The 26,667-nt window shown below is 41.6% G+C and overlaps 1 protein-coding gene across 1 annotated transcript in view; it reads left to right on the forward strand.

Annotated features, from left to right (window-relative positions):
- Positions 1-26,667, forward strand: part of ripk4 (receptor-interacting serine-threonine kinase 4) — a 56,219-nt gene that overhangs the window by 29,303 nt on the left and 249 nt on the right. Inside the window, exons 2-8 of the mRNA XM_043701376.2 lie at positions 9,713-10,004; positions 11,641-11,786; positions 13,567-13,616; positions 18,472-18,630; positions 19,157-19,266; positions 20,960-21,212; positions 23,287-26,667. The exon at positions 23,287-26,667 is cut by the window's right edge and continues 249 nt beyond it. Coding sequence (XP_043557311.2) covers positions 9,713-10,004; positions 11,641-11,786; positions 13,567-13,616; positions 18,472-18,630; positions 19,157-19,266; positions 20,960-21,212; positions 23,287-24,494 — 2,218 coding nt within the window. The 3' untranslated portion in view covers positions 24,495-26,667. The remainder of the gene's footprint in view (positions 1-9,712; positions 10,005-11,640; positions 11,787-13,566; positions 13,617-18,471; positions 18,631-19,156; positions 19,267-20,959; positions 21,213-23,286) is intronic.

The following is a 26,667-nucleotide window of genomic DNA, read 5'->3' on the forward strand; positions in this document are numbered from 1 at the left end:
TTGATCTCTCAATTTATTCACCTTCCATCATAATGCAGTGTCAGTTTAATGTCTTGCCTGAAAGATAACAGTCAATGGTGCAGCACTTCCTGGAGCATCTCACTTCGATTTTCTGCTCCAGTCTTTGAAGCGGAACTTAAGCCCGGACCTCTGACTCTGAGGTGTGTGGGCTACTAACTGAGGGCACTGGTGGGCATGTATGTTGGTTTGACAGTTTGAAACTTTAATTTTCATGATCTAACAAAGGAATCTGTAATAATCTATAACTCCGACTCATTACCACTGAGCAACATTGTCTCCTGATTAGGCAATACTTGGACTTGTAAAATTTGAATCCTTGTTTTTAAATTACTTTCTGGCCTCGCTTTATAACATCCTTCAGAGCAACACCCTTTTGAGGCTTCTGTGATCTTCTGAATTTCAAACAACTTAAAACCTGCTGATTTTAATTGCTGTACTGTTGGTAACAAGCCCTTAGCTGAGTAGGTGGTAGTGTGCTGAAATTCCCACCTAAACAGTGTCATCTCTCCTTGTTCCCTTTTAAGACACTCTCTTCAAAATCCACCTCTTGGATCAAGCTTTTGTTCACCTGCTTTTATTAATCATCTTGTGTGACTTGATGTCAGGTCTTGTTTGTCAGTGCACCTGTGAATTTTTTTAGTTCATTTGCAGGTGTTCTGTGAGTACTTGCTGTGGGTTATGGAGTATGCTAAGAGGTTGATGGGAAACCTGGATCTAAATCGACACTGGAAAAGTCACATTTTACATTGCAAAACATTTTGTTGGGAACAAATTACTACAGACACTAGAGTCTGTACTGAAAACAACAAATGCTGGGGATCACAGCATCCATGGAGGTGCTATTTTAAAGTTTGCTGTTTACCAAGTGTTCCCACAGTGTCTCAGTGGTCAGCACTGCTGCCTCTCAGCTCTAGGGACCTGGGTTCAATTCCATCCTTGAGCGACTGTGCAGATTCCACACAGGCGTTCTCCCTACGTCTGTGTGGATTTCCTCCAGGTGCTCTGGTTTCCTTTTCCCACAGTCCAAGATGTGTGAGTTAGATGGATTAGCTATGAGAAATGTAGGGTTACGGGAATGGGATGGTTCTAGATGGGATGCTCTATGAAGGCCTGGTGTGGAATCAATGGGCCGAATCTGTGATCTATCTGATGATTACCAAAATAGAAGCTAGTGACTAAAACAGCTACAAGTAAATGTATATTAAGCTGCATACATTCTTCATATCATTCAGGTAGGTGCAATTTCAAAGACAAGGTGTTACTATTCCAATTCAATTGCTATCATCCAATAACTTAAACTGACCAAAAGTATGTAAAATGGCCCAGTGGCATTAAAAATTGTGCAACATTCTATACTTGTTCCTATTGTTGATGTATTATATGTCTTCACAAATTAGATTGAAGATGGGACTAACCATTCATTTGATCTATTACTGGAATAATGGCATGTTTGCCTAAGCCACAATATCCCAATGATAATCATTACTAGCAATGATGCTCCTCACTATCAAAAAGCCAATGTGGAATTGTAAACTTCCTAATAGCAAAAGGAGCAAAACAAATTAGAATGTTGTGCCTAGGAGGCAGAGATTCTGTTTTATCATTTACCTTGACGTCTATCAGTAATGGTACTCTTCTCTCTCGTGCAAGTGCAGTGTGTGATGCCTGAAATATATAAATAACATCGCCCCTGCATGTAAACTAGGGCATGAATGGTAGGTTAGACCCAGAGCAGAGTAGGTTCAACTTGGGTTTTGTTCTGGTTAGATAACATCCTGTGTAGTTGAGAAGCAGCACGTTGTCCATTCCTAATTGCCCTAAGGAGGGCTGGTGGGACATTGGCTTGAACCAATGAAGGGCTTATGCTGGAACATCGATTCTCCTGCTCCTCAAGTGCTGCCTGACCTGCGCTTTTCCAGCCCCACACTCTCAACCATTGAAACAATAGAGTCCTTGTATAGGAAATGGCAAATTGTTGCCCAGCTTTGAAGAAGGGATAGTGATATTACTGGACAAAGACACATTATAGTTGAATTCTTTTTGTCTCTCACTTATCAGGATAGTTCACAAGAATTCAATATAAGGGGAAAATTGAGCATTTCGACTGCAAGAGGAGAGTGCTGATTGGTTGGTTGACAAGTGAGCGCTGACTGGTGAAGGCACTGCAGCAGAGAATAACTTCTAATTTTTTTTTATTTATTCATGGAATGAGAGCATCATTGGCTAGGCCAGCATTTGCTGCCCATCCCTAATTGCCGCGCAGACTGTTAAAAGTCAACCACATTGCTGTGGGTCTGGTTCACATGTAGGCCAGGCCAGGTAAGGATGATAGTTTCCTTCCCAAAAGGGCATTAGTGAACCAGCTGGGTTTTTCCGACAAACAGCAATGGATTTGTGGTTTTCATTAGGCTCTTAATTGCTGATTTACATTAAATTAAAGTTCCACCATTGCCATAGTGGGATTTGAACTCCAGTCCCCAGAACATTACCTGGATCTCTTGAATATGCATGTACAAATTCATTCTGTCTGCAAAGTGCAGGGCTTTCAGTACACAAATTTGCCAGAGAGTACAAGTGATAATCTGAAAGTGGTTGGCCTTGTGATTCTTTGCGCACTCAGGACTACTTGAATGGTGATTTATATATTCAAGTTTAGGTTGGTGAATAGCTTGGAGATGATTATGCTCCTACAGTATTTCTCATTACATTGGATGATTATACTGGAATTTAAAAGTGGCACCTATGAAGAAAGCTATGTGTTGGTCTGTTCCTGGGCCAAACTATTTTCTTGTAATTTTCCTCCCTCTGGCTTGCACTGTTGATTCTTGTTTTGGAAGGTTCGCTTTTGTGCTGGTAATCGGACTGTGTACTCTACTCTTCATATGGGGTTTGCTTGCATTATTTGAGCAAATTCTTGTCACCTTGACCTGAATATGTAATTTCTTCATGGGCAGTAAAGTTGTAACCTACAATAATAGACCTATCCTTCACACACAATTGGGTCCTAAGTGTGTGTGCATAATGCTTAAGCATCGATAAACATTGCATGACGTCAATGGGAGAAGTGATGGTGTTTCATCACTAGACTATTAATCCAGAGACTCTAGACCTGGATTCAAAATCTGTCAAAGAAGATGACGGAATCGGAAATGAATTTTAATAAATTTGAATTTATTATTTTGGTCAAATAATGACCATAAACTGTTGTTTGTTGGAAAAAGCGATCTGCTGCTCTAATATCCTTTTTCAGGGAAGGGAATCTGCTGTCCTTATCTGGTCTGGCCTAGATGTAACTCCAGATAAGCACCACTGTGGATGGCTCTTAATTACCTCATTAATTCCTCAGTTAGGCATGAATGATAAATGATGGCCTAGTGTGGGAATTGAACCCATGCTGTTGGAATTATAGGCTGGACAGTTGGTTTGCCAGACTCCCAAGTTCTTCAACATTCCTGATTTTTAAACGTGTTTGTTGCTGGCAGACATGCCTCCAGTTGATTGGAGTATAAACCCTGAACCTTCCCTACACCTCCTCCTATTTCACTTTCTTCCTTTCAGCATCTCATCCTTTTCAAACATACCTTTTAGTTGTCTGACCTAATCTCTCCTCATGTGACTTGGCATCAAATTCTGCTCCTAAACAATCTTGTGAATTGCCTTGGGATATTATTATGTTAAAGACTTGTATTGATATTTATACGTTCTTGATGAGGGAAAGAAAAATTCCTACTGAAAACCAGGTCCTGACTTGACTTTTCATGAGAGCACATCATGGGCAATGATGTGTAACATGAGCATTAAACCTTCTGAAAAGCAGGAAGAAAAATAAATTGGCCTTTGAATAAATGGAGTGGGGATATTGTGTGAACACAATGACTTTCTTTGAGTGAACATTCACTCTTTGGCACCTGATCAAATGTTAATATCTACAACTTGTAGTGAGAGTCCTGGGCATCTGAACCAGGCACCTAGGCACTTTACAGTTGATGTCAATCGAAAACTTTCAGGAGGCATGACTTGGAGATGCTGGTGTTGGACTGGGGTGGGCAAAGTTAAAAATCACACATCAGGTTATAGTCCAACAGGTTTATTTGGAACCACCTGATGAAAGAGCAGTGCTCCGAAAGCTATTTCCAAATAAACCAAGTGTTGCGATTTTTTGGGGGGGAGAAAGTGAGGACTGCAGATGCTGGAGATCAGAGCTGAAAAATGTGTTGCTGCTTTTCAGCAACACATTTTTCAGTTGTGATTTTTTTTTTAACTTTTCAGGAGGCAGGAAACCCGTGTTAATTATCACTCTGCAGGCCAGAGTTTCTATGGCCAATGGCAGATTCAAGTGAGTTTTTTTGTTAAATAAACACAGAAACCAGAACGATTCCAGTTAAATTTGAATTGAATTCCCTCCCTAATGGCATTGTGGCTCAGCCTGTATTTGGTGGACTGCAGCAATTCAAGAAGGCAGCTCACCACCACCACCTTCTCAAGGGCAATTAGGGACAGGCAATAAATGCTGGCCCATCCAGCAATGCCCTCATCCCACAAAGGAAAAATAAAGCTCCGTCTACCTCCATTTCACACAAGTAAAAGTCTTACGCCATTGATATAAAAACAGAAGGTGCTCAAAATACTCAGCTGATCAGACAGCATCTGTATTTGATATCATATATCAGCGATCTTTCATGAGAACATTAACAGTTGATGCAGAACTATAAATGATTACCAATAAAATATATCTATATTTTTAGATTACTTAGTGTGGAAGCAGGCCCTTCGGCCCAACAAGTCCACGCTGACCCGTCAAAGTGCAACCCACCCAGACCCATTCCCCTACATTTACCCCTTCACCTAACACTACGGGCAATTTAGTGTGGCCAATTCACCTAACCTACACATTTTTGTATTGTGGGAGGAAACCAGAGCACCTGGAGGAAACCCACGCAGACAGGGGGAGAACGTGCAAACTCCACACACAGTCGCCTGAGGCGGGAATTGAACCAGGGTCTCTGGCGCTGAGGCAGCAGTGCAAACCACTGTGCTGCCCAAAACTCATGCAATGTTCCTTGATACGCAAAGGAGATCTGTTTTCTGTGGTGGGCAGTGGGTACGGGATTGGTAGGATACCAAACAAGGGATGAAGGTTTCCTCCATTTAAAATGTGGAAGTAATTCTCTTTGCATTTTGAGGGTTTCTTGCAACGATATTGTAATGTTCCCTGATATAGCTTTGGAACACTAGATCCTATTGTCCCTAAGTGACATCTTCATTACCCACACTGGTTTATTTTGTATTGCTTTCTGAATGTGATCATTATTTTGGCTAATCTATGTTGTGTGTTATGCAGTGTTGACTCAGAACCTAAGCCCAGTAGGAACTAGGTAAAATGACCAGCACGAGAGCGGAAAATAGAATCTTCTATCTAGTTTATATTGAATTAGAATCCTGCAATTTTTTTTTGTAAATGTGAATCTCCTCTAGTTGAGGTCTCCTTTTCCTTGAGGAAGGATACACTTTTTTTTTAGATTACATTACAGTGTGGAAACAGGCCCTTCGGCCCAACAAGTCCACACCGACCCGCTGAAGCGCAACCCACCCATACCCCTACATTTACCCCTTACCTAACACTACGGGCAATTTAGCATGGCTAATTCACCTGACCTGCACATCTTTGGACTGTGGGAGGAAACCGGAGTATCCGGAGGAAACCCACGCAGACACTGGGAGAATGTGTAAACTCCACACAGTCAGTCGCCTGAGGCGGAATTGAACCCAGGTCTCAGGCGCTGTGAGGCAGCAGTGCTAACCACTGTGCCACCGTGCCACCCACTTGCTTTGATAACTTTATGAACTTTCTCTGAACTGATTCCTGGCATGAAGAGAATTAATTTGTGACTGAGGGTTGAGCAGGCTAGACCTAAAACTCATTAGGGGTTTCAAATGAGGAGATATGATCTTCTTGAAGTATGCAGGACTCTGATGGAGGTTGACCGGGTGGATGCTAAGTGGATGTTGCCCCTTGAGGGGGCGGGGGTGCAGTGAATCTAAAACTATTGGATACAGTTTCAGAATAAAGCATCTCTCACTTGAAGGAAATCAGGAGAAATTCATCTTTTTGAAAGCCAATGAATCTTTTAGGATTTCCTAAACCAGGCAACAATGAAGGCTGTTTTATTGAGCGTATCCAAGGAAACGTTAGACAGATTTTTTTTTTACCTACAAGGGAGTCGAGAGCTATGTTAGGCTGGCAGAAAGTGGAATTGAGGTCTCGATTAGATAAGCCATGTTCATATTGAAAAGTGAAAAAGGCTCAAGGAGCCAAATAGCTGACTGCCAATCCCTTAGTCCTTTTGCTCTTATGCTGGACTATGGCATATTTCCAATATCACGCATCCTGTGTCAACATCATGAACTCAGGTCAAGGTCATGTTAAATAGAAAGTAAAGTCCCTTCCTTTTAAGTCAGGATAATGTACTTTATCCCAATCTTCAGAAGATGTCTGATGTTTCTCTGGTAGCCTTTTTGAGTAGGGACTGTATTTTAATGCCAGATGAGGGTCTGTTTGTACTGAGGTGGCTATTGTTTTTTAATAGATTTCAGACTATACAGGCATGTGCAATTAAGTAGCATCATGATATATAATGTCAGAATATAAATATACTCTCATCTTCTCAGTCAATGTCTTGTCCATCTTCTCAGACAATGGAGTCAGCGTAGTGTTTAATCAGTCTGTTATGTGTATGCAATGCATAGCAACATCAATAAGCACAAACCCCAGAGTATGTTAGTGTTGCTAATAAGCTTCAAAACAAAAGCCCAATCTTTGGTTTGAGCCAATATATTGAGAATCACAGACTGCGTATCATCTCATACGAGTAATGATATTTGATCAAGAAACGACATTCGTGACCTACGGCGATTTGAAAACTGGCGAATCTCATTCTACACAGGACCCACATTGTCGGAGTATCTTGTATTCCATTATTCTAAGCAGGCTTCATACCCAGATTCTGCAAGTCAAAAGGTAATGTTGGGTTAAATGACTTCAAGATGTGATTGGGTATAGATGACGCACTTGCTCTGGAATGTCATGGTGGTGGGAATTGTTCCTAGTGGAATGCAGCCATAAGCATTAACTGGTGACCATAAAAGTTTGTCTGAGCATGTCAGAGACTTCCTCAAGTTCCTTCAAAAGAGAGATTTGACAAATCTCTGAACTTCAGAGCTTTTGGAGATGTTGGAAGTAGACCATAGGGATCCTTGTTTATTTTGGAAGAGCAGACTTTGTGAGCTCTTTCAAAGAATGAGTCATAAATATGGATGTGATTGATGGTATATATTTGTGTCTAAAACAAAGTGCTTGCATCCTGCTATCTGCACTAAATAGCATGGCCACTGTTAAACATTTACGCACAATACGGAAAACTACACTGCTAATGTAACATGGGAATGGGTACAACAATATTTCCATTATTTCCTAAATGAATGGGTCTGCCAACTCTACAGAACAGGTTGAGTAAAAATTGCTGAAGGCATACAGACGTTTTACTGACACACCTGATGATGATGTGATGAATTTACATTGGACTCCTTTTCACTGGAATGTTAAGCTCCAGTTGCTATGAGTGTTTTGTTTCATGTGGCAATCTTGTCTTGGAGATCTAACTTCTATCCGTCTGGCTCCAGTCAGTCTCTGGATTATGTCAACAGGAGACACTGTTCTTGCTCAATACTTTATCTCCAAAATGTCATTTGGACGGTATATTTTGATGGACTTTTTATAAACTTAAGTGTGATTCAGTTCTTGTACAATGTATTGGGGCAACGTTACAAGTGTAAACTGTTCCATGATACTATAGCTGTTTTCCATGTTGGATCCCGATAGATTAAATCAATGAAATCTCAGTAGCACAATTGCAGGGTCTAATACTGACTTTAAATTCATAAAGTCATAGAGTCAAATGGCACAGAAACTGAGCTTTTGCTCTGAACAGTCCACGTCGACCATGCTTCCAAACTAAACTAGTCCCACCTGCCTGTGCTTGACCCACTTCTCTCCAAACCTTTTTCTATTCATGAACTTATCCAAATATCTTTTAAATTCTGTAACTGTTCCTGCATCCACTTTCTCTAACAGTTCATTTCACACATGAACCACTCTGTACAAAAAAAAGTTGTCTCTCATGTCCTTTTTAAAATCTTCCTCCTCTCACCTTAAAAATGTGTCCTCACCGTTTTGAACTCTCTCACCTGAGGGAGCAACACCTGTCATTCACCTTATCTATGCCACTCATGATTTTTATAAACATCAAGTAGAGGTGATGAGATAGTGATCAGAACCTTGGTGGCTATTTGTCATTTCTTCCTGAATCGGAGATCAAGGATCCAATTGTGACATCACAGTCAGTGCTTCCGCCCAGGTCAAAGTTAGCATTCTTCTAGATGTGTGTCATAACAACATGTCTGAACGAGTTGATTCAGAAATATCTATGAAACACTTTTTTTTTTGTTCTGAATATTTCAGCAATAAACTCAGTGGTACCATATCCAGTAAAACATTTGGTTACATTTATGTTGCAGAGCTACTTTCACATTAGCTAAAGCCCAGTTCAATACATGGTGCAGGCTACCTTCTCTCGTTTAGCATGGGGCTTATAGGCTAACGTTACAAATGGCCAAGGCAAACTTTTATTTAATCAATTCCAACCCCTATTGCCTCCCTGCTGGCCCTGGCCTGAGCTTGGATGGGAGAAGATTTTAATTGTGCGGAGCTCTGTAGTATAGGAAACACAAAATGCTGGAGATCACAACAGATCAGGTAGCATCCATGGAGAGAAACCCAGGCTAACATTTCGAGTGCAGAAGACTATTCAGAGCTAATGTGAGATAGAGAATCATCTAGACTTGAAACATTAGCTTGTGCTATCTCTCCATGGATGCTGCCTGACCTGTGATCTCCAGCATTTTTTGTTTGTTTTCAGTACAGATTCCAGCATCTGCAGTACTTTGCTCCTCTGTTGTATAGCTACAGGAGTAGGCTATTTTTGCATTTGAGCTCTCCACTATTCAATTACATTGTGTATAATTTGTTACATTTTTCTACATCCCTTAAACAGAGAAAAGTCTCCCATTTGTAATTTTTCAGTGTCATCAAGTGTGTATAGTTTTTGGGGGAAAGAATTCCCAAAATCTATTCCCTCCTGATGTGAAAGGTGCTTCCTGACATCCACCCTCTTTCTGAACGCTTGGTGCGAATTTTCAAGTTGGAAACACTTGCTCTGGACTTCCTGACCAGAAGGAATACTTTTTTCAATCCTATCAAGTCCTTTAATCAGCTGAAATCATTAAGTTAGATCAACCCTTAATCTTATGAGGAAATGCAAGATTTAGTTTCAAACTAGTTTTAAATTAATCCTTTAAGCCCCAAAATTGTTCTGTTGAATCTATGCTTCACCATTTCTCAAGCCAAATGAGTTTGGTACTTGAGCTTTTTTTTTGAATTAGCTGGAAGTTAACCAAAACCAGGTAAGTTGGGAGAAGTACAAATCAAAGTGAACCAGCTTGTATTGATTCCTGTCTGGCATTGAAGTCCTGACTTTTACCTCTTTGTTTAAAAGAGGTTTTCAATCACACCTCTTCCAAGTGGTACTCCAGTGTCAGATCAGAATAGTATTTGTTCCTTCCTTGTGTTTTGCAGAGAGAATGCAGAGCTGCTAGATGAAGCTAAGAAGATGGAAATGGCAAAGTTCCGCTACATACTCCCAGTGTATGGGATCTGCAAGGATCCAGTGGGGTTAGTTATGGAATACATGGAGACTGGATCTTTGGAAAAACTGTTGGCCTCAGAAGTGTTACCATGGGAACTGCGTTTCCGTATTATCCATGAGACGGCGGTGGGCATGAATTTTCTACATTGTATGTCGCCACCCTTATTACATCTTGATCTGAAACCTGCAAACATACTTCTGGATGCACACCATCATGTCAAGGTAATTGATGGCGATCTAACAGAAGCTTTTGTTTTTCCTCCCTCATGATGTTAAGCAATCCAATTTTCCTTTCTCTCAGTACGTAACCCAATCCCATTCTTGCTGTTTCCAGCTGTGTAACCGAATCATTTGGGGAACCTAACCTCATATATCATTCTGCAGATGGTCATCTGTCTGGTTAAGCAGTCTTGATTGACTGCTTGAGATTCACTCCTTTTGTTCCGGTCTCTGCTCAGCACTTTTCCTAGTGGTAATGCTGAGACTGAGAAAACCCTTCCTGGGAAATTGTTGGCTACTCTTATTGAGCATGAGATGTCCCACTGTGTCTGTGTTGACTCTTTTGATCCCATTTGTTCTGATCTTATTTCATTTAAACTGGCAATATTTTTCCCTTTTTCAAGTAATTTCCAATTTTGGAAGGTATTAAAAATGGATTCCAGATCATCACAACTCTCAATATTTCAAAAGAAATGTACTTATTTCCTCACTAGATTAAGAGGGATAAGGGTCAAATGCAGGCAAGTGGGATTAGTTTGGTTTAGGATACCTGGTTGGTTGGTTGGCATGGATGAGTTGGACTGGAGGGTCTGTTTCCATGCTGTATGATTCTATCTCAAATCTGTCTCCGTGCTTACTGACTGTCCCTGATTCCTCTTCGTTTACTCTCTGTTACAATCCCACACAAATCTGAACATCTCTATTTAATCTCCACTTTGCTCTTCTCTAAGGAGAATAACTGTACCATCGCCAATTTTGACCATACCTTACAATTCCACGGCTTGCTTTGTTGAAACACTGCCCGTTGTCACATCAGAAAATGTTCAATGTGTCTTGCATTTAAAATGTATGGTGACAAAAGGGAAAAAAGTCTAGCATACGAGACATTGCTCTCATTTAAGACTGTTATATGACTCCATTTTAATATTGACTTTAGAAAAAGGTAATCTGGGCTGTCTTTTTGCTGAAATATCAACTAATTTCATTCATCATTTATGAACATGAGTGGTTCTTCTGTTGCTGCTGAAACTCTCCATAATATTGCCTGAATCTATCCCTGCCTCAGCTCATCTGCTGTTGAAACTATTAGGCTTACCTTCAAACCTGTAGATCCTGACTATTCTAATGCACACCTGGCTGGCCTCTTACATTCTATGCTGTGTAGAATTGAGGTTGTCCAAACATCTGCCCTGTCCTGATGCCAAATTCCATTTAACACTTGCCCCACAGACCAACACTGAAGAGCTGGACTTGAAGTGTTAACTCTGCTTTCTCTCCACAGATGCTGTCAAACCTGTGGAGTTTCTGTAGCCGTTTCTGTTTCAGATTTCTGCATCCACAGTTCTTTTATAATACATTGACCTACATTGACTTCCAATGAGGCAAGGCAACATTCCTGATTTTAGCTGCTGCGTGTTTAGCTCCCTAGGGCCTAAACTCTGAAAATCCCCTCTTTAACCCTTTTTATCTTGTTACTTCACTGCTTTCAAGGTGCTCCCTGAAAATGACTGCTTTTGGTCATCTGCTCTAATGCCATCTTTTCACTTGGTGTCCTATTTTGTTTCCTAATGCATCTGTGAAACACCTAATTTAAATACAGTGTAAAAATGTATTGTTGTTTTGTAAACTCTCGGCATAGATTTCAGACTTTGGATTAGCAAGGTGGAATGGATTGTCTAATACACAAGACATCAGTTTGGATGGTTTCTGTGGTACGATTGCATACCTTCCTCCGGAGCGTCTACGCCAGAAGAAGAATTCTGACATTAAGCATGATGTATACAGGTTAGACCCTTTCCTTCTCCTTATCCTTATCCTCCTCCTCCTCCCCTGAACGAAGGCCTCGAGAATAAGAAAGTTAGCGTGTGGGGAGCAAATGATGGCACTCTCCATTTGAGCCATCATTATGTTTTGTAGTTGCATTGTGTGGGTTTTATTCAATGCTATACAGTTATGATGATGTTGACATAGTTCCAGAGGAAAGTGAGGACTGCAGATGCTGGAGATCAGCTGAAAAATGTGTTGCTGGAAAAGCACAGCAGGTCAGGGAGCATCCAAGGAGCAGGAGAATCGACGTTTCGGGCATAAGCCCTTCAGGAATGAGGAGGGTGTGCCAAGCAGGCTAAGATAAAAGATAGGGAGGAGGGACTTGGGGGAGGGGCGTTGGGAATGCGATAGCTGGAAGGAGGTTCAGGTGAGGCTGATAGGCCGGAGAGGGGGTGGGGGCGGAGAGATCGGGAAGAAGATTGCAGGTCAAGAAGGTGGTGCTGAGTCTAAGGGTTGGGACTGAGATAAGGTGGGGGGAGGCGAAATGAGGAAGCTGGAGAAATCTGCATTCATCTCTTGTGGTTGGAGGGTTCCTAGGCAGAAGATGAGGCACTCTTCCTCCAGGTGTCGTGTTGCCATGGTCTGGCGATGGAGGAGGCCAAGGACCTGCATGTCCTTGGCGGAGTGGGAGGGGCGGTTGGGTTGGTTGGTGCGGGTGTCCCAGATGTGTTCTCTGAACTCCGGACTACATTCAGACCACCACCAAACCATCATCTCCCAGACCATCCATAACCTCATCGCCTCAGGAGATCTCCTATCCACTGCCTCAAACCTCAGTCCCACAACCCCACTCCTGCCCAAAATCCACAAACCTGACTGCCCCGGCCGACCCATTGTCTCAGGCCGTCATCTTGCGGAACATTTCAGAGAATACCTCTGGGACACCCGCACCAACCAACCCAACCGCCCCGTGGCTGAACACTTTAACTCCCCCCTCCCACTCCGCCAAGGACATGCAGGTCCTTGGCCGCCTCCATCGCCAGACCATGGCAACACGACGCCTGGAGGAAGCTTGCCTCATCTTCTGCCTAGGAACCCTCCAACCACAAGAGATGAATGCAGATTTCTCCAGCTTCCTCATTTTTCCCGCGCCCCCCCCCCCCCCCCTTATCTCGGTCCCAACCCTCGGACTCAGCACCGCCTTCTTGACCTGCAATCGTCTTCCTGACCTGACCTCTCCAGCCCATCACCCTCATCTTAACCTCCTTCCACCTATCGCGTTCCCAACTCCCCTCTTCTCCCCCCCCTCCCCCCCCCCCCCAAGTCCCTCCTCCCTAATTTTTATCTTTGCCTGCTTGGCACATCTTCCTCATTCCTGAAGAAGTATTTATGCCCGAAACATGTAGTTCCAGAGGACTCTGCCATTAGAGAGAGATGGCCAGAGGTGATTTTGATGGGAGGGGTCCCAAAGTCCCAGCTGAAGCTGAGAAGGCAGGATCGTCATGGTAACCTCAGCTGTTGCAGGAATTGAACCCACACCATTGACATCATTTTGCATTGCAAACCAGCCAAATACATCTCCCAACACAAAAGAGGAATTTAAAATACTGTAGCAGTGATCTGCTTGGGAGTACTTAATTATCTGATATCCAATGTTGATGTAGACAACAGAACATGTCAATACACCCAGCTTTGATTACCAGAGGCTACTGAACATTACTTGTTAATCTCAGATTTGCCTTTTTAGTTCTTTTTGATTTTTACAAAGACTCACCAATTGCTTATTTTCCTATTGCAGCTTTTCCATCGTCATCTGGGGAATTCTAACACAGAAGAAGCCTTTTGCAGGTATGCACTGAGAAATACATCAGTGGGAAAAGGGAAACCAAAGTTGTGAGAACTTTTACTGAGAGCCAAAGTGGCTTGGTGCTTTAGAAGACAAGTCTCCGTTTAATAAGTGATTATTATTCGATCCGTCCTGTGAAAACCAGTTTACCATCTTTGTGCAAATAGGAAAAGGCTCTTTCCAGATTCTGTGCGGTGGCTGACGACAGACTTCCTCTTTTGTTATTGTAATCTTGAATTGAGGCATTGTTCTCGTTCTTGTGTTTTTCCTCCTCCATAACAGCCCTTTTCTCCATTTTGTATTCCACTTGTGTGACAATGTTTCCACTCCGAAGGAATATAACAAATGTAAGATATGTTCACTGTGCATTCCTAGTTCTCCTGAGAAGAGAATGGTGGCCTGTGTTGTGTGTAAATTACTACAAGCTATCTTTAATTTGGCTGCATATTAAGAAATCTCACCAGGCAGTCAAATGCTGCAACAATTACTTAAATCTTTTTTGCATCTGGCAGCCAAAATGAGATGTCAAGTAAGCAATTTAAGCCTCACAACTCAACTTAATTATTTTCCAATTAATGGTGGAATTTAGCCATGATTCCAACCAACAGCATCTATCTCTAGACATGGCCTTGTTCAGTGTGGGTTCTCCAGAGTGCTGCTGCTGAAGAATCCTGAAGTCAAATTCTTATAGGATTTTCTGTCTTGGTAAGCTCGTGGTGTGTCATTGTTTTATGACACTTCTGAAGTCACCAAGTTTGTGGCTTGCTTTCTTAACAAAAATAGCTTCTCTGCTCCTTGTTACATTGTGTTTTTGAAGCACAGCCTGTCCTATCATTAACTCCTTCACCTCGATATTCGTTATGCGGGCAATCTTAATTACTCATTTGCCACAAGGCAGCAAGTTGTCAAGCTGTTGTTAAAACAGTTTGTTTACATCGCTTCGACTGCTTTTTTTCCACTCAGCACCGCTAAATACTTTCAATTCCTTGTCCCTTATCTCAGGAAACAGATTATTCCATAAAAAATTATTGCTGATAATTTCAATCCATGAAGAGTTTATTAAAGTTCTGAATTTTATATGGTCAAACCTGTTTCTTGATCGCAAATTTTTTTTGATGTGGTTGATTCATAATGGCCTTTTAGTATCTCATAGAGGGCAGGAGTGACAGATTTCCAGACCATTGAGTTTCAGTGACATTCTGCGATTTTTTTATGGTTTGTTTTTTTGTATTCTCCTGCAAAGGGTAAAATGTCTTGAATTCCAGAAATGTCTACAGTCTGAATTGTAGTCCAACATTTTTAAAAAACCGACTTTCCACATTATTACATATTTTCTGTTAGTGTGCCAAAAAGCATTACAGAGCTAAACAATTCCCCTGAATCACAAGAGCTTGATCTTCTGAGAATAAAGACATAGCAAGTTCAAAGTGGGGTTAGGACTGTTGACCATATTGATCAGAATCAATCCGATTAGTTTAAATTTAAACAAAGCCTGGCAGTGAACTGTCAATCAACATTAATGTTGCATTTTTCCTCCTATGTAATATTAATGTTTCTCTTCCCCTTGAATGGGCAACCTTGCACATCATCATCATCATCATTTGTGCAAAACAAAAAGCTTCAATTTAAAATGTTATTAGCAATTAAAAAATTACAATACATAAATTCAGCCTGGTCAATAAAGCTAACTGTATTTTGTTTTGTAGCTTTGAAAGAAAGACCTATCTCTCTCCAATCCAAACAACAGCTCTCCCCTTATGCTGTTGATAAAACTGTCCTTAAAATTTGACGTCAGTCGATATTCTTAGCCTCTAAGTCAAAGACACTCCTTTTCGTATCCCCTCTGTTCCTCATTTTTCAAAACAAAACCTCACAGGAACTCATTTTTGTTCTATGTATTTTCTCCTCAATAATTCTTGATCCAGTCTCCCCGAGCCTCTGTTGCCAAAGGCTATCCAAACTTTGGATAATATTTTCATATATGAAAGACCATAATAATGTTCACCACACTTGAGGAGTCCTGGAAAAAAATCATTCTCCAAAGGTCATCTCCCACTCCCTGGTATGATCTCACTCTTTAACACAATTCCCCACTGGCTTACTCGCTCATACTTGTTCGCTCTCACTATTACTCTTACACTAACTCTCTCTCACTGCTGGACAGCCCCCTGTTCATCTAACCTTACTTCACATTTTTTGTAATCATGTTATCCTACACTCTCTCAAACGGCTATATATGCATGCTCACTACACATAGTATCCTAAGTGTTGCCCCTTTTCTCTACAGGAATTGGGAACCACTGTACTTGAATTCATATTTTCCCTCAGGAATTGGCACTCTGCAACTTATTCACATCTTCCAAAAGTTTCATACAGTTAAAATAGCATTGATTACTACTGACAGAATGACCTTGCCTCACTAGTATTTTTATACTATTTTCCATGCTGTCCTGTATTTGGACTATGATCTTTCATCTATACTTCATGGGAAAAATTCAATATGCAGTTCGTCTTGAAACAGATAAACTACTTTTCATTTGCAATGAATAACGATTAGTTCATTGATGATCAATGGTTATGTTGAAAGACGTGATGTGTAATTTGTCTGACTCCATTCTCTACCTCAGGGGAAAAAAAAACTTGCTTGAAATTTAACTTTAAATTCTATTTTTAATGTTGAGTAGAGGATATTAGTTAGCATTGAGGAAGGGAACTTTTTTTAAAAAAAAAAATTGGCATTTACAAGTTATGTGTTCCTTTAACTCTTCCCCCAACATCATGCCCAGCTATGATCTCAGGCACTGTCACAGTATATTAGTTTACATGCTGGACATCTCCAATAATTAGATTGTTGTGAATTCACTTGTAATAGCATTGTGCAGTATGCCATAACTAATTTCATGCAGGGTCCTTTACAGGCAGAGGAGACTTTCCTCTCATATATCTTAACCAGATTTGAATATATGAACAAAAACTGAAAGAGCTGCTGTAAATTAGAAACAAGAACAGAAATTGCTGGAAAAGCTAAGCAGGTCTAGCAGCATCTGTGGAGAGAAATCCGTCAACATTTCGGGTCTAGTTACCCTTCCTCAGAACTGAACCTCCCTTCGGAGGAAGGGTCACCAGACCTGAAACGTGAACTCCGATTTCTCTCCTCAGGTGCTGCCAGACCTGCTGAGCTTTTCCAGTAATTTCTGTTGAATATATGAACAACATGTGAATTCCTATTGCAAATCATTGTCAAATTTCTGGCTGCAACAAATCATTGCATTTCTGTTAACTTCAGGATCAATGACAGTGTTGACATGCGTTATCAAGCTTTCTGATTTTGATTACATCTGTTCAACTGATAAAAACCTTGCTTTTATGGATGAAAGTAATTAATTCAAACCCAATCTGGAGGATTAGTGTACATACACCACTAGGATAGCAGCTTAGATTATCATTGAAAGCTTCGGGTCTTTGGAGGAATCACTGTATGGTTGCAATACAGTGAAAGGTCATTCAGCCAGTCATGTCGGTACTAGACTCCATTACAGCACTCTACCTAGTGCCATTACCCTGCCTTCTCTCTGTAGTCCTGCACATTTTTCCTTATTTAATAACCTCCTAACTCCTCCTTGAAAGTCCAATGAACCTACCTCCACCATGCTCTCAGCAGTCCATTCCAGATCTGAACTATTTGCTGCTTGGAAAGGTTTTCTCTTATGTTGGCATTGTGTTTTTGACCCGTGGTCTCTTGTTCTCAATCCACAACCGTTGGGAACTATTTTCCCTCTTGATACTGTCGAGACCCCATTTGAGTTTGAATTTTATAGTTGCTGGTGGTATCGTACTAAATATCACGTGATCAGTAATCCTCAGCCCCAGGCGAATGGGTTTGAATCCCACCATCGCAGCTTGTGGGAATTCAACTGAGAAATCTAGAATTTGAAAGTCGGTTTCATGGTCACTGTTAATGAACCCAGCATCAATGGTAATCTATCACAAACGTCCTTCAGGGATAGAAACCTGCCATCCTTGCCTGGTCTCGTCAACATGTGACTCCCAGAACTACCGCAATATAGTTGGCTCTCAACAATTCTTTGAAATGGCTAAGTAAGTCACTCAATTCATGAGCAACTAGGGATGGATGACAAATATTGGCTTTACTGGTGATGCTACCCCATTTAAGAAAATATTGCAAAAAATGTACCTCAGTCACATTCTCTCAAATGTCCCTTCAAGATTTTGTAATTTATTGTCTAATTGAGCTCCATGACCAAAGTTCCTCATCTCTGCGATTGTTTTTGTGAATAGTGTCCTCCACCCTTCTAATGCTTTTATGGTTTAGATTAGATTACTTAGTGTGGAAACAGGCCTTCGGCCCAACAAGTCCACACCGACCCGCCAAAGTGCAACCCACCCAGACCCATTCCCCTACATTTTCCCTTTCACCACAGACAATTTAGCATGTAAATTTAGCACTTAACCTGTAAATTTTTTTGAAGTGTGGGAGGAAACTGGAGCACCCGGAGGAAACTCATGCAGACGCGGGGAGAATGTGCAAACTCCACACAGTCAGTCGCCTGAGGCGGGAATTGAGCCCGGGTCTCTGGCGCTGTGAGGCAGCAGTGCTAACCACCGTGCCGCCCCCTAGCTGGAAGTCTTTCCAGTGCTGTGGCCAAGCTTCTTCCTTGCTGTTGTTACTCAAGTGGCTACAATTGTAAAAATGGATGCAGAATGGCTCCCATTTCTCCACATAAGTCTCTATACTCCAACGTAAAGCACTTTTTGAGTAGGTTGTTTTATTACATCCCAATGAAAAGATTATGTTTTATTAAAGATGATTCAAATCTATTTGTTTTCGAATTTTAGCTGAAACAAATATCCTACACATTATGGTCAAAGTAGTGAGCGGCCTTCGTCCTGATCTATCGGCGATTCCTAAATCAAGACCACCAGCTTGCAAGGGCCTGTTAAAGCTAATGCAGCGATGTTGGAAGGAGGCTCCCAGCGACCGCCCAACATTTCAAGGTGAACACCATTTTTGAATTGGACTGACAGGGTATCATTATTATTACTGTTAGCTGCAAGCCGTACACTAACCAGGAATAATCTCTATCCCATTGTGGCCACAACCTATGTTGAACAAGCCTTGGATAATCTCTTCTTACTGAACCTGTGTTTTGTTTCTTTTCCAATGCCAACCATTCATCTAGCCTCTGTGACCTCGGCTCACTGCCAGTCAGGGCAGTTGTACTGCACTGAAGTCAAAGCATAATCTGCAATTGTGTATTGAGAGAGAGAAATTTCAATCCAACCAGCTAGGTCTTAGCTCTGAATCAAAGGGTACTGCCCTTCACACTGAGCATTGCCCAATCTATCCCAAGGAACCACTGTTTTGATTTCTCGCTCTCTTACTCTCGCGCTCGCGCGCTCTCTCTCTCGCGCGCTCTCTCAAACCAATTAGTCTAATTAGTGCATACTTGAAAATAACTATTACAGTTTGAAAGCATAATATGCAAAGAAGACTAATTATATCCTTTATTTGTTTTGAAAGAGATCACCACAGAAACTGAAGAACTTAGCACCAAGCCACAGGAGGTAGTACAAGAAAAACCACGCGAACCGCCTATAGATTCTGGCCAATCTCATGAGGCATGCAAAAAGGTAAAGCAGAAGTTTTTGCTTTAAAGAGGAGAATTGAATCAAGTTAGTACAGCTCTGAGAAATGCTAGCCAAGATTTGGTTGTCAAAATGTGATCCCAAAAGTGGTAGACCTCTTTACCACAGCATCATCACCTACTTTCAGTGTCATGAGACAAAACCAGATCTGAGAACATGGATTCCAATCCAACTGGAAGTAATCGGTTTATTGAATCTGAACCATTTGATTGATGTGAAAACCCTTCTGGTTCATGAATGGCCTTGAGGGAAGGAGATTTACAAAGCTTTATCAGTCTTCCCTGTGATTGTGGTTGAACAATGTGATTGACCCTTAACACTCAATTCACAGTCAGCTGTGTTGAAGAACAAATATTTGCACATACCATGAAAGAATAAGGAAAGCAAACCTAACCTTGATTGGGAAATGCTACTTCCTGCTTAGTCAAAAGTAATAAAACAATTTATACTTAAAATTTCCTGAGGTCATCACTGACATTGCTAAAAACATTTAGAAATATCAAAAATAGTGACAGGAGTAGGCCATTCAACCCTCCTTGACCCTGCTCCACCATTCAATATAATCATAAATTTCAGAAGGTAATTATAAGGTCTGTCTTATTCCTGGTGTTCTGCCTCCTTGTCTTCAAAATATTGCCTCTTGAAGATTAATGATGCCCCAGTAGCCCCCTAATTTTTTTGCTTGGGTAGTTATTCTTCATGTGAAAGGCGAGACAACCAAAGTGGTGATGTGTGCCATCGCTATTCCCTGTCTCCCTGTCTCCCTGTCTCCCTGTCTCCCTGTCTCCCTGTCTCCCTGTCTCCCTGTCTCCCTGTCTCCCTGTCTCCCTGTCTCCCTGTCTCCCTGTCTCCCTGTCTCCCTGTCTCCCTGTCTCCCTGTCTCCCTGTCTCCCTGTCTCCCTGTCTCCCTGTCTCCCTGTCTCCCTGTCTCCCTGTCTCCCTGTCTCCCTGTCTCCCTGTCTCCCTGTCTCCCTGTCTCCCTGTCTCCCTGTCTCCCTGTCTCCCTGTCTCCCTGTCTCCCTGTCTCCCTGTCTCCCTCTCACACTGTAATGTAGTTACCAAAGTAATAAGTTTTTTGTGTATGATACTTAACTAATACTGGCAATCCACAGAATGTCAGTCAGAATTATAAAGACAAGTTGAGTTTCAACAAAACATTTTACTCAGAGGAAACCCCTTGATTTGAGAGTTCAGCAAGAATGATTCCTCATGGCCAAGTAAATAAGAGATGGAGAGTGATGTTCTTGACTTTTTGGTTTAATACCAAACATAATATTAATCTATGTATTGAATTGAGGAAATACAGGAACACAATGGTAGAGAATCTGATCTATCTTCAGTTAGAAGATAATTTGTCATGCAGGACAGGTTATTGTGCAACAGAATTTTTTTTATTAGGAGTGTTACTTCATTGCACAATCAGGAAGGTGGATGCCTAGAATCCTAAGCATTCACTAGATTTGGTAACCAATCTCTGATTGACCCCTGGCTGAGTTTAGTCAAATGTTGCATCTTAGAATAAAAACTGCACAACTAAATGTGAATATGGAGTCTGAGGCCTCATTTTTTAGATTCTCTGGAAAGCAAAATCAATCTCTGTGCCTGTCCTGTCAAGCTCTTTCAAAATCCTATAGCTTGCAATGTACAGCATGACATGTTCTTTTTTTTTAAATGTTAGAATCCACCGGTAGCAGTTGAGCAGCCAGTTCAGAATCGGCAATACAAACGGGCCTCTGACAGTGATGAATGCAGCCTTTCCCAGCTCCTGTCCCAGCTGGACTCAGGCTTTGAATCAGCTGGGAATGAATGTCCAGCAAACGGTGAAATAGCTGACAGCAAGAAGAGACTGTCGGGTATCTCATCCATTGACTCTGCATTCTCATCTCAAGGATCCATATCATTGTCTTTCGGAAAAGAAGCTGGAGGAATTGGTAAGTTGATTAAACATTTCAACATGGTGGTGCTTACTTAGCTTTGCTATTAATCTTCAGTTGCATTGGGTTCCATTAATACACTATCACCTAGAGGAGATATAATGTAAAGGTGCCAATCTTCTTTTGCCATATGAGTCTGAGCTCTGAGTATTGGCAGGGAGCTTGACTGTTGGAGTTATCACTGTCTTCTTGCCTTAACCAAGCATGCTTTGTCCATGGAAGGGGTCATGATTCAGGACACTTTTTCTAAAAATAGTTTGTATTCATTCATGTTGGGGGGTGTTGCTGACTGGGCCAACATTTAATTATCCCTGGCAAAGATGGTGGTCAGCTGCTGCCTTAAACTGCTGTAGATAGACCTACATTAGGGAGAGAGTTCTGGAATTTTGACCCAGCAACACTGGTGCAGTAATATATCTCTGTCAGGATGGTGAGTGACTTGGAAGTGAACTTCGTGGTGGTGAATCTGCTCCCTATGTCCTAACTAGTACTAACTAGTACTAACTAGTTGGTGGTTTGGAAGGTTCTACCTGAGGAGCCTTGGTGAATTTCTGCAATTCGTCTTGTCAATAGTACACACTGCTGTGACTGAACATCAGCGATGGATGGAATTAATGTTGCAAATGTGGTGTAGTCAAATGGACTGCTTTGTCCTGAATAGTGTCAAGCTTCATGAGTGTTATTGGAGCTACACTCATCCGGACAAGTGGTTTCTGGTCAATGGTAATCCCAGGATTTCGATAGTGGAGGATTCAGTGCTGATAATGCCAGTACAAGCAGGAAAAATTTTCTTTTCCCTCCTTCCCAGGGATGGCAATTTCGTTTTCCTGATTAGTAACATGGAAACATTTGGAAATTGGGTCTCACTGTGTACTTGCAGCGATGGTCATAAATATATAGTCTCAGAAACAGTTTCAGCTGTCTTTAATACCATTCACAATGCTGGATTTATACGAAATGACCAACTCTGCATGGCTTTTAGAGCAGTTTGCCACTGAACTTTGCAAGTTAAAATATATTATCTGTTCAAATTACTGTCACAGTTTATTCATCAGAGCTGACTATCCATAGCAATATTCTCTTTTTATTATTGAACACTTACACTTTCACCCAATGGATTGCTTTCTGAAGTATAACTATTGAAAATATGGAACATCAAGTTACTGTGGTTTTCTGAACACTGATTTATTATTAACCTGCAGTTAAAGCTGTAGCAATCTATTTCTGTCACATTACTCTGTAGTTAAAATCAAAGTTCACTAGGTCCAAATTTTGGGAAGAATTTTACAATCTGGGAATTGGTTTCTGGTTTGCAAGGGAGGCCTGTAAATAGTGTTCTTTCCTACTACCTACCACTTACCAATTCTATTGGCTACCTTCCACTTACCCTCAATCTTAAGTGGCCACTTCCTGTGTTGGTCACAATCTTTCTGCCACAGTGGGAATTGAGCGGAATGTTCATTGGGGGAACAGGTGGGGTGGGGGGTGGGGAGGAGGAGTGTTGTCCAACAAAAGCAGCCTACTCTAGCCTTGATTGGGGATGAGCATATTTCTCCCCATGACCATTGCATCCACCTGGGAATGGATGCAGTCCCCGCAGTAGTAGCTACTAGTAGTTGCTGACCGATCAGATGCCTGACAGTTCTTTTTTTTTTTCTTCTTATTTATATTTTATTAAACAAATTACAAACAATTTACAAAAAACATTGACAGCTGTACATAAGAGACAGCAATTTTACAAGGGAGAGGAGCAGCAAAGCTAGGCCTGACAGTTCTTAGAATTGGGTCACCCTCTCCAGATTGGTTGGTTGGATATGGGCTTTCTGCCCTAATTGGGAGCAGCAATTCTGATTGGGAGTGAATTACATATTGGTGTTTTGGACTCGTTAAATTTCTGCCCAAAATCGCAATGCAGTTGCCTTCTGTTGGGTTGTTCCATTTCTTACTCTCCATGTTTAGTCAATGGATGGGCAATGGATCCTCTTTTGCTTTATTGTTTTTTGTTATTGTTATGTTATCTGTGCCCTTGAGGTACAGGAACTAATTGGCTTCTGTTTACTTTCCCTCCTAGAACAATCTGTGTCAGATGTTCCAAAGAAGAAGCTCTATGAAGCCATTGTGTCTGGGGACATTGGAAAGTTGATGAAGCTCCTGCAGCCTCAAGATGTGGACCTGATCTTGGATGATGGCATGAGCCTCCTGCACTGCGCCGTTCAACTGGGCAATGAGGAAGCTGTCCGGTTGTTGCTTTTGTACAATGCCAACCCGAATATACCTAACAAGCGGGGGTCGACACCACTTCATCTGGCTGCAGAGAAGAACTTGAAGGTCATAGCTGAGCTGCTTCTGGGAAAGAAGGCAAATGTAAATGCCAAGGATGAAGATCAATGGACTCCGCTCCACTTTGCAGCACAGAGTGGCGAAGAAACCCTCTTGCGGTTGCTACTGGACAGGAATGCTTCAACAAATGAGGTGGACTTTGAAGGTCGAACGGCATTACACGTTGCTTGCCAGCACAGCCATGAAAATGTAGTACGTGTTCTCTTGAGCCGCGGGGCTAATGCCCAAGCCAAAGGGAAGGACAACTGGATGCCTTTGCATTTTGCTGCATGGCAAGGCCATCACACCATCACAAAGCTTCTCATCAAGCAGGCTGGGGCAAGTGGGGATGTGCTGACAGCTGATGGAAGGACCCCACTGCACCTTGCAGCCCAGAGAGGGCAGTACCGAGCAGCTCGTATCCTCCTGGAGTTCAAGAGCACCGTGAATTGGAAAACCTTGAGCCGCCACACGCCCCTTCACCTGGCGGCAGAAGGTGGGCATACCAGCACTTCCAGGCTTCTTATCAAGCATGGTGTGGACATCAACGCAGTGACTGAGGATGGCTGGACTGCCCTCCACCTGGCATCCAACCGCGGCCATCTACAGACTGTGAAAATGTTGGTGGAAGAACAGGCCAATGTTGAGACCACTGGTTTCCTCCAGAGAACGGCGCTCCACCTTGCTGCAGAGAAAGGGAATAGTGAAGTAGTCAGGGAGCTTCTCAACAGCACAGAAAATATCACTAACGTTGTGGATGACGAAGGGTTAACACCTCTGCATTTGGCAGCAAAGTGTGGACATCTGAAATGTATTGACGTCCTCCTTGCTCATGGCGCTGATGTTAATTTACACAACTCAAAATTTCAGACACCTTTAAGCCTGGCTGAAGAATCTGGCAATGGCTTGGCCATTGATGCTCTTCGGTACCTGACAGACTCTGAAATAGAAATCTTGTGAGGTGGTGACCGACCACAAGGAAAAGCCTCCAGAGCCTGCTGAGTTACTGCTCAAGATTAACTAAACTGGAGGATTGTATGAACTGAAAACTGTGTATCTGGTATTTTTCTTTAAATCCTCCAATTTAATGTAAGGGTCCATTTTGATGTGCGTGGATAAAAGATTATCTGATGGATTCTCATCAAATGTCTTGAAATTGTTGAAGGAAGTGATTCGTACTTGGATTTCAGAACTTCACAATAAAGAATGCGCCCCTGCATTTAAGCACCTGTATTCTCCTCTCTCATGATAACTGCTTCGAGGACAATATTGCATGGTGAAATAGTTTTTAAAAAGCAGATTTCCAGAACTCTGCATGTGCAATTGCTTGACTATCACACTGGGTTTCATGTTTGTGCCATAACAGATGTTGCCTTCATGCCAGTCAACAAACTTGTCAGATTCATTTTACATTTGTTTTTGGAAAAGATTATTGCTGACATGATGGGCTGAAAGGTCTCCTCTTGAGCTATATTGTGCCATGACCCTATAAATGAGGAGGTTGCCTACTCGCCCTTTTGAAACAAAATGCAAAACAACATTTGGGTAGCAGCCTTCACAGTTGCAAAGTGTCATTTAAAGGGTTACCTCAACCATCAACCTCCATTACACCATTTATACTGGTTTTGTTGTTTCTTTGATGTCGCATTGTTGTGGTTGACGCGAATGTGCAGGAACTTGTTTGACTGCGTCTGAATGCAATTTGATTCTGTTTCCTTGTAGAGTAAGGGAAATTATTTGTGTGGTATCATAAAGGTGAGTGCTTTATATTCCTTGGGCCAATTGTCATGTAATAAGAAAGCTTGTTGTACCTATCCATCTTCAGTGATTTAGACTTGCATTATTGCCACGGGGTCATGAATTCAAATGTCATTTGCCAGTACTGTATTATTAACCTTGGTGTTTGCGCACAATTCAATCCCAGTCTTTCCTTTTTCCATTTCATTTAACATTTTTGCATGCAAAGTAATGCAATTTTATATTTCATAACAGTAGAAAGGAAATGATATCCATGTGGATCTTGGCAAAAATATTACAAGAAGAATTTTTTTTTGTCTCAGCATTAGTATAAAGTTTGGTCCCAAAAAATATTTTTTTCTAAAACAAAAAATAAACTGTTCACTTTTTAAAAACTTATTAATAAATTTTTTATTTTATCTGGGTGAGCAATGGGATTGGTAGAATTGTTCCCACCACTCCTCCAATTCAAAGGAAGGGAGCAAATAGCCAAGAATGTTGTGGCAGCTTCTTTCTTCAGTGGCCCTAATTAGCAAATGTGGATGTACAGGTTTGGTTTTGGCTATGATGCACTTGACAGACACATGTTTCTCTGCCCCTTACTTTATATTTATTGACTAGCTAGTTGGGCAAGTTACTGGAATGTTCCCATTTCTGTGGAACTGTACCAGGGAACCGGACGAAGTCATATTGTATGGAAGAAGGAAATGCCCTATTTAAAATGATTGTTGTTACCACAAGAATGACAGGTCACACTTGCATCACTTCAAATCTCCCCAGTGCAGCACACGGTGTGTGGAAAACGTTTTCCAATGTCTATCCAAAATATATTAAATCATGTAGTAATACTTGCGTTTTTTAACATGCTTTCATCTGAATTGGAAATTTGTAAACACCTGCCAATGTGGAAACTTCCCTCAAATCAGCGGTTTATGTGTGGGCTGTTTACACCAACACGACTGTGTTGCCTTTAATGGAGCAAACTACCTTCATCCTTGTATTGCTGCCAACCTGCAGGTGGGCATAGACCCATCTTACTGGCAGAATAAGTCCATATGAATCAGTGTAATTCTGGTCTCTGGAGCTGATATTAGGAAGTTGGCCTGTTCCAAAACCTTTATTGGAAAGCCATCTCTGCCATTTTAAGGTGAAGTTCAATCTGAACATGGCATTGGCGATTAATTAGATGTATTGTGCATTAGCATGAGTAAATGAAAAGGGACTCTCCTTTTGGTTAAGGCTGACTGTCTCCTTTTTAGCTGCCACTTATTTAGAGAGCTCTTGCTGCATGTAGCTATTGAACACTGTAAACGAAGCAGAGGTACTGAAGGTTTCCCATTGCTCCTTTACTTGTGTTGGAGGTTAGCTAGCTAGGAAGGGTATATTATTGAGGTGT

This window comes from Chiloscyllium plagiosum, unplaced genomic scaffold, assembly GCF_037043375.1.
Source record: "Chiloscyllium plagiosum isolate Xiang-an unplaced genomic scaffold, Cpla_swu_hap1 HiC_scaffold_12, whole genome shotgun sequence".
Lineage (NCBI taxonomy): Eukaryota > Metazoa > Chordata > Chondrichthyes > Orectolobiformes > Hemiscylliidae > Chiloscyllium > Chiloscyllium plagiosum.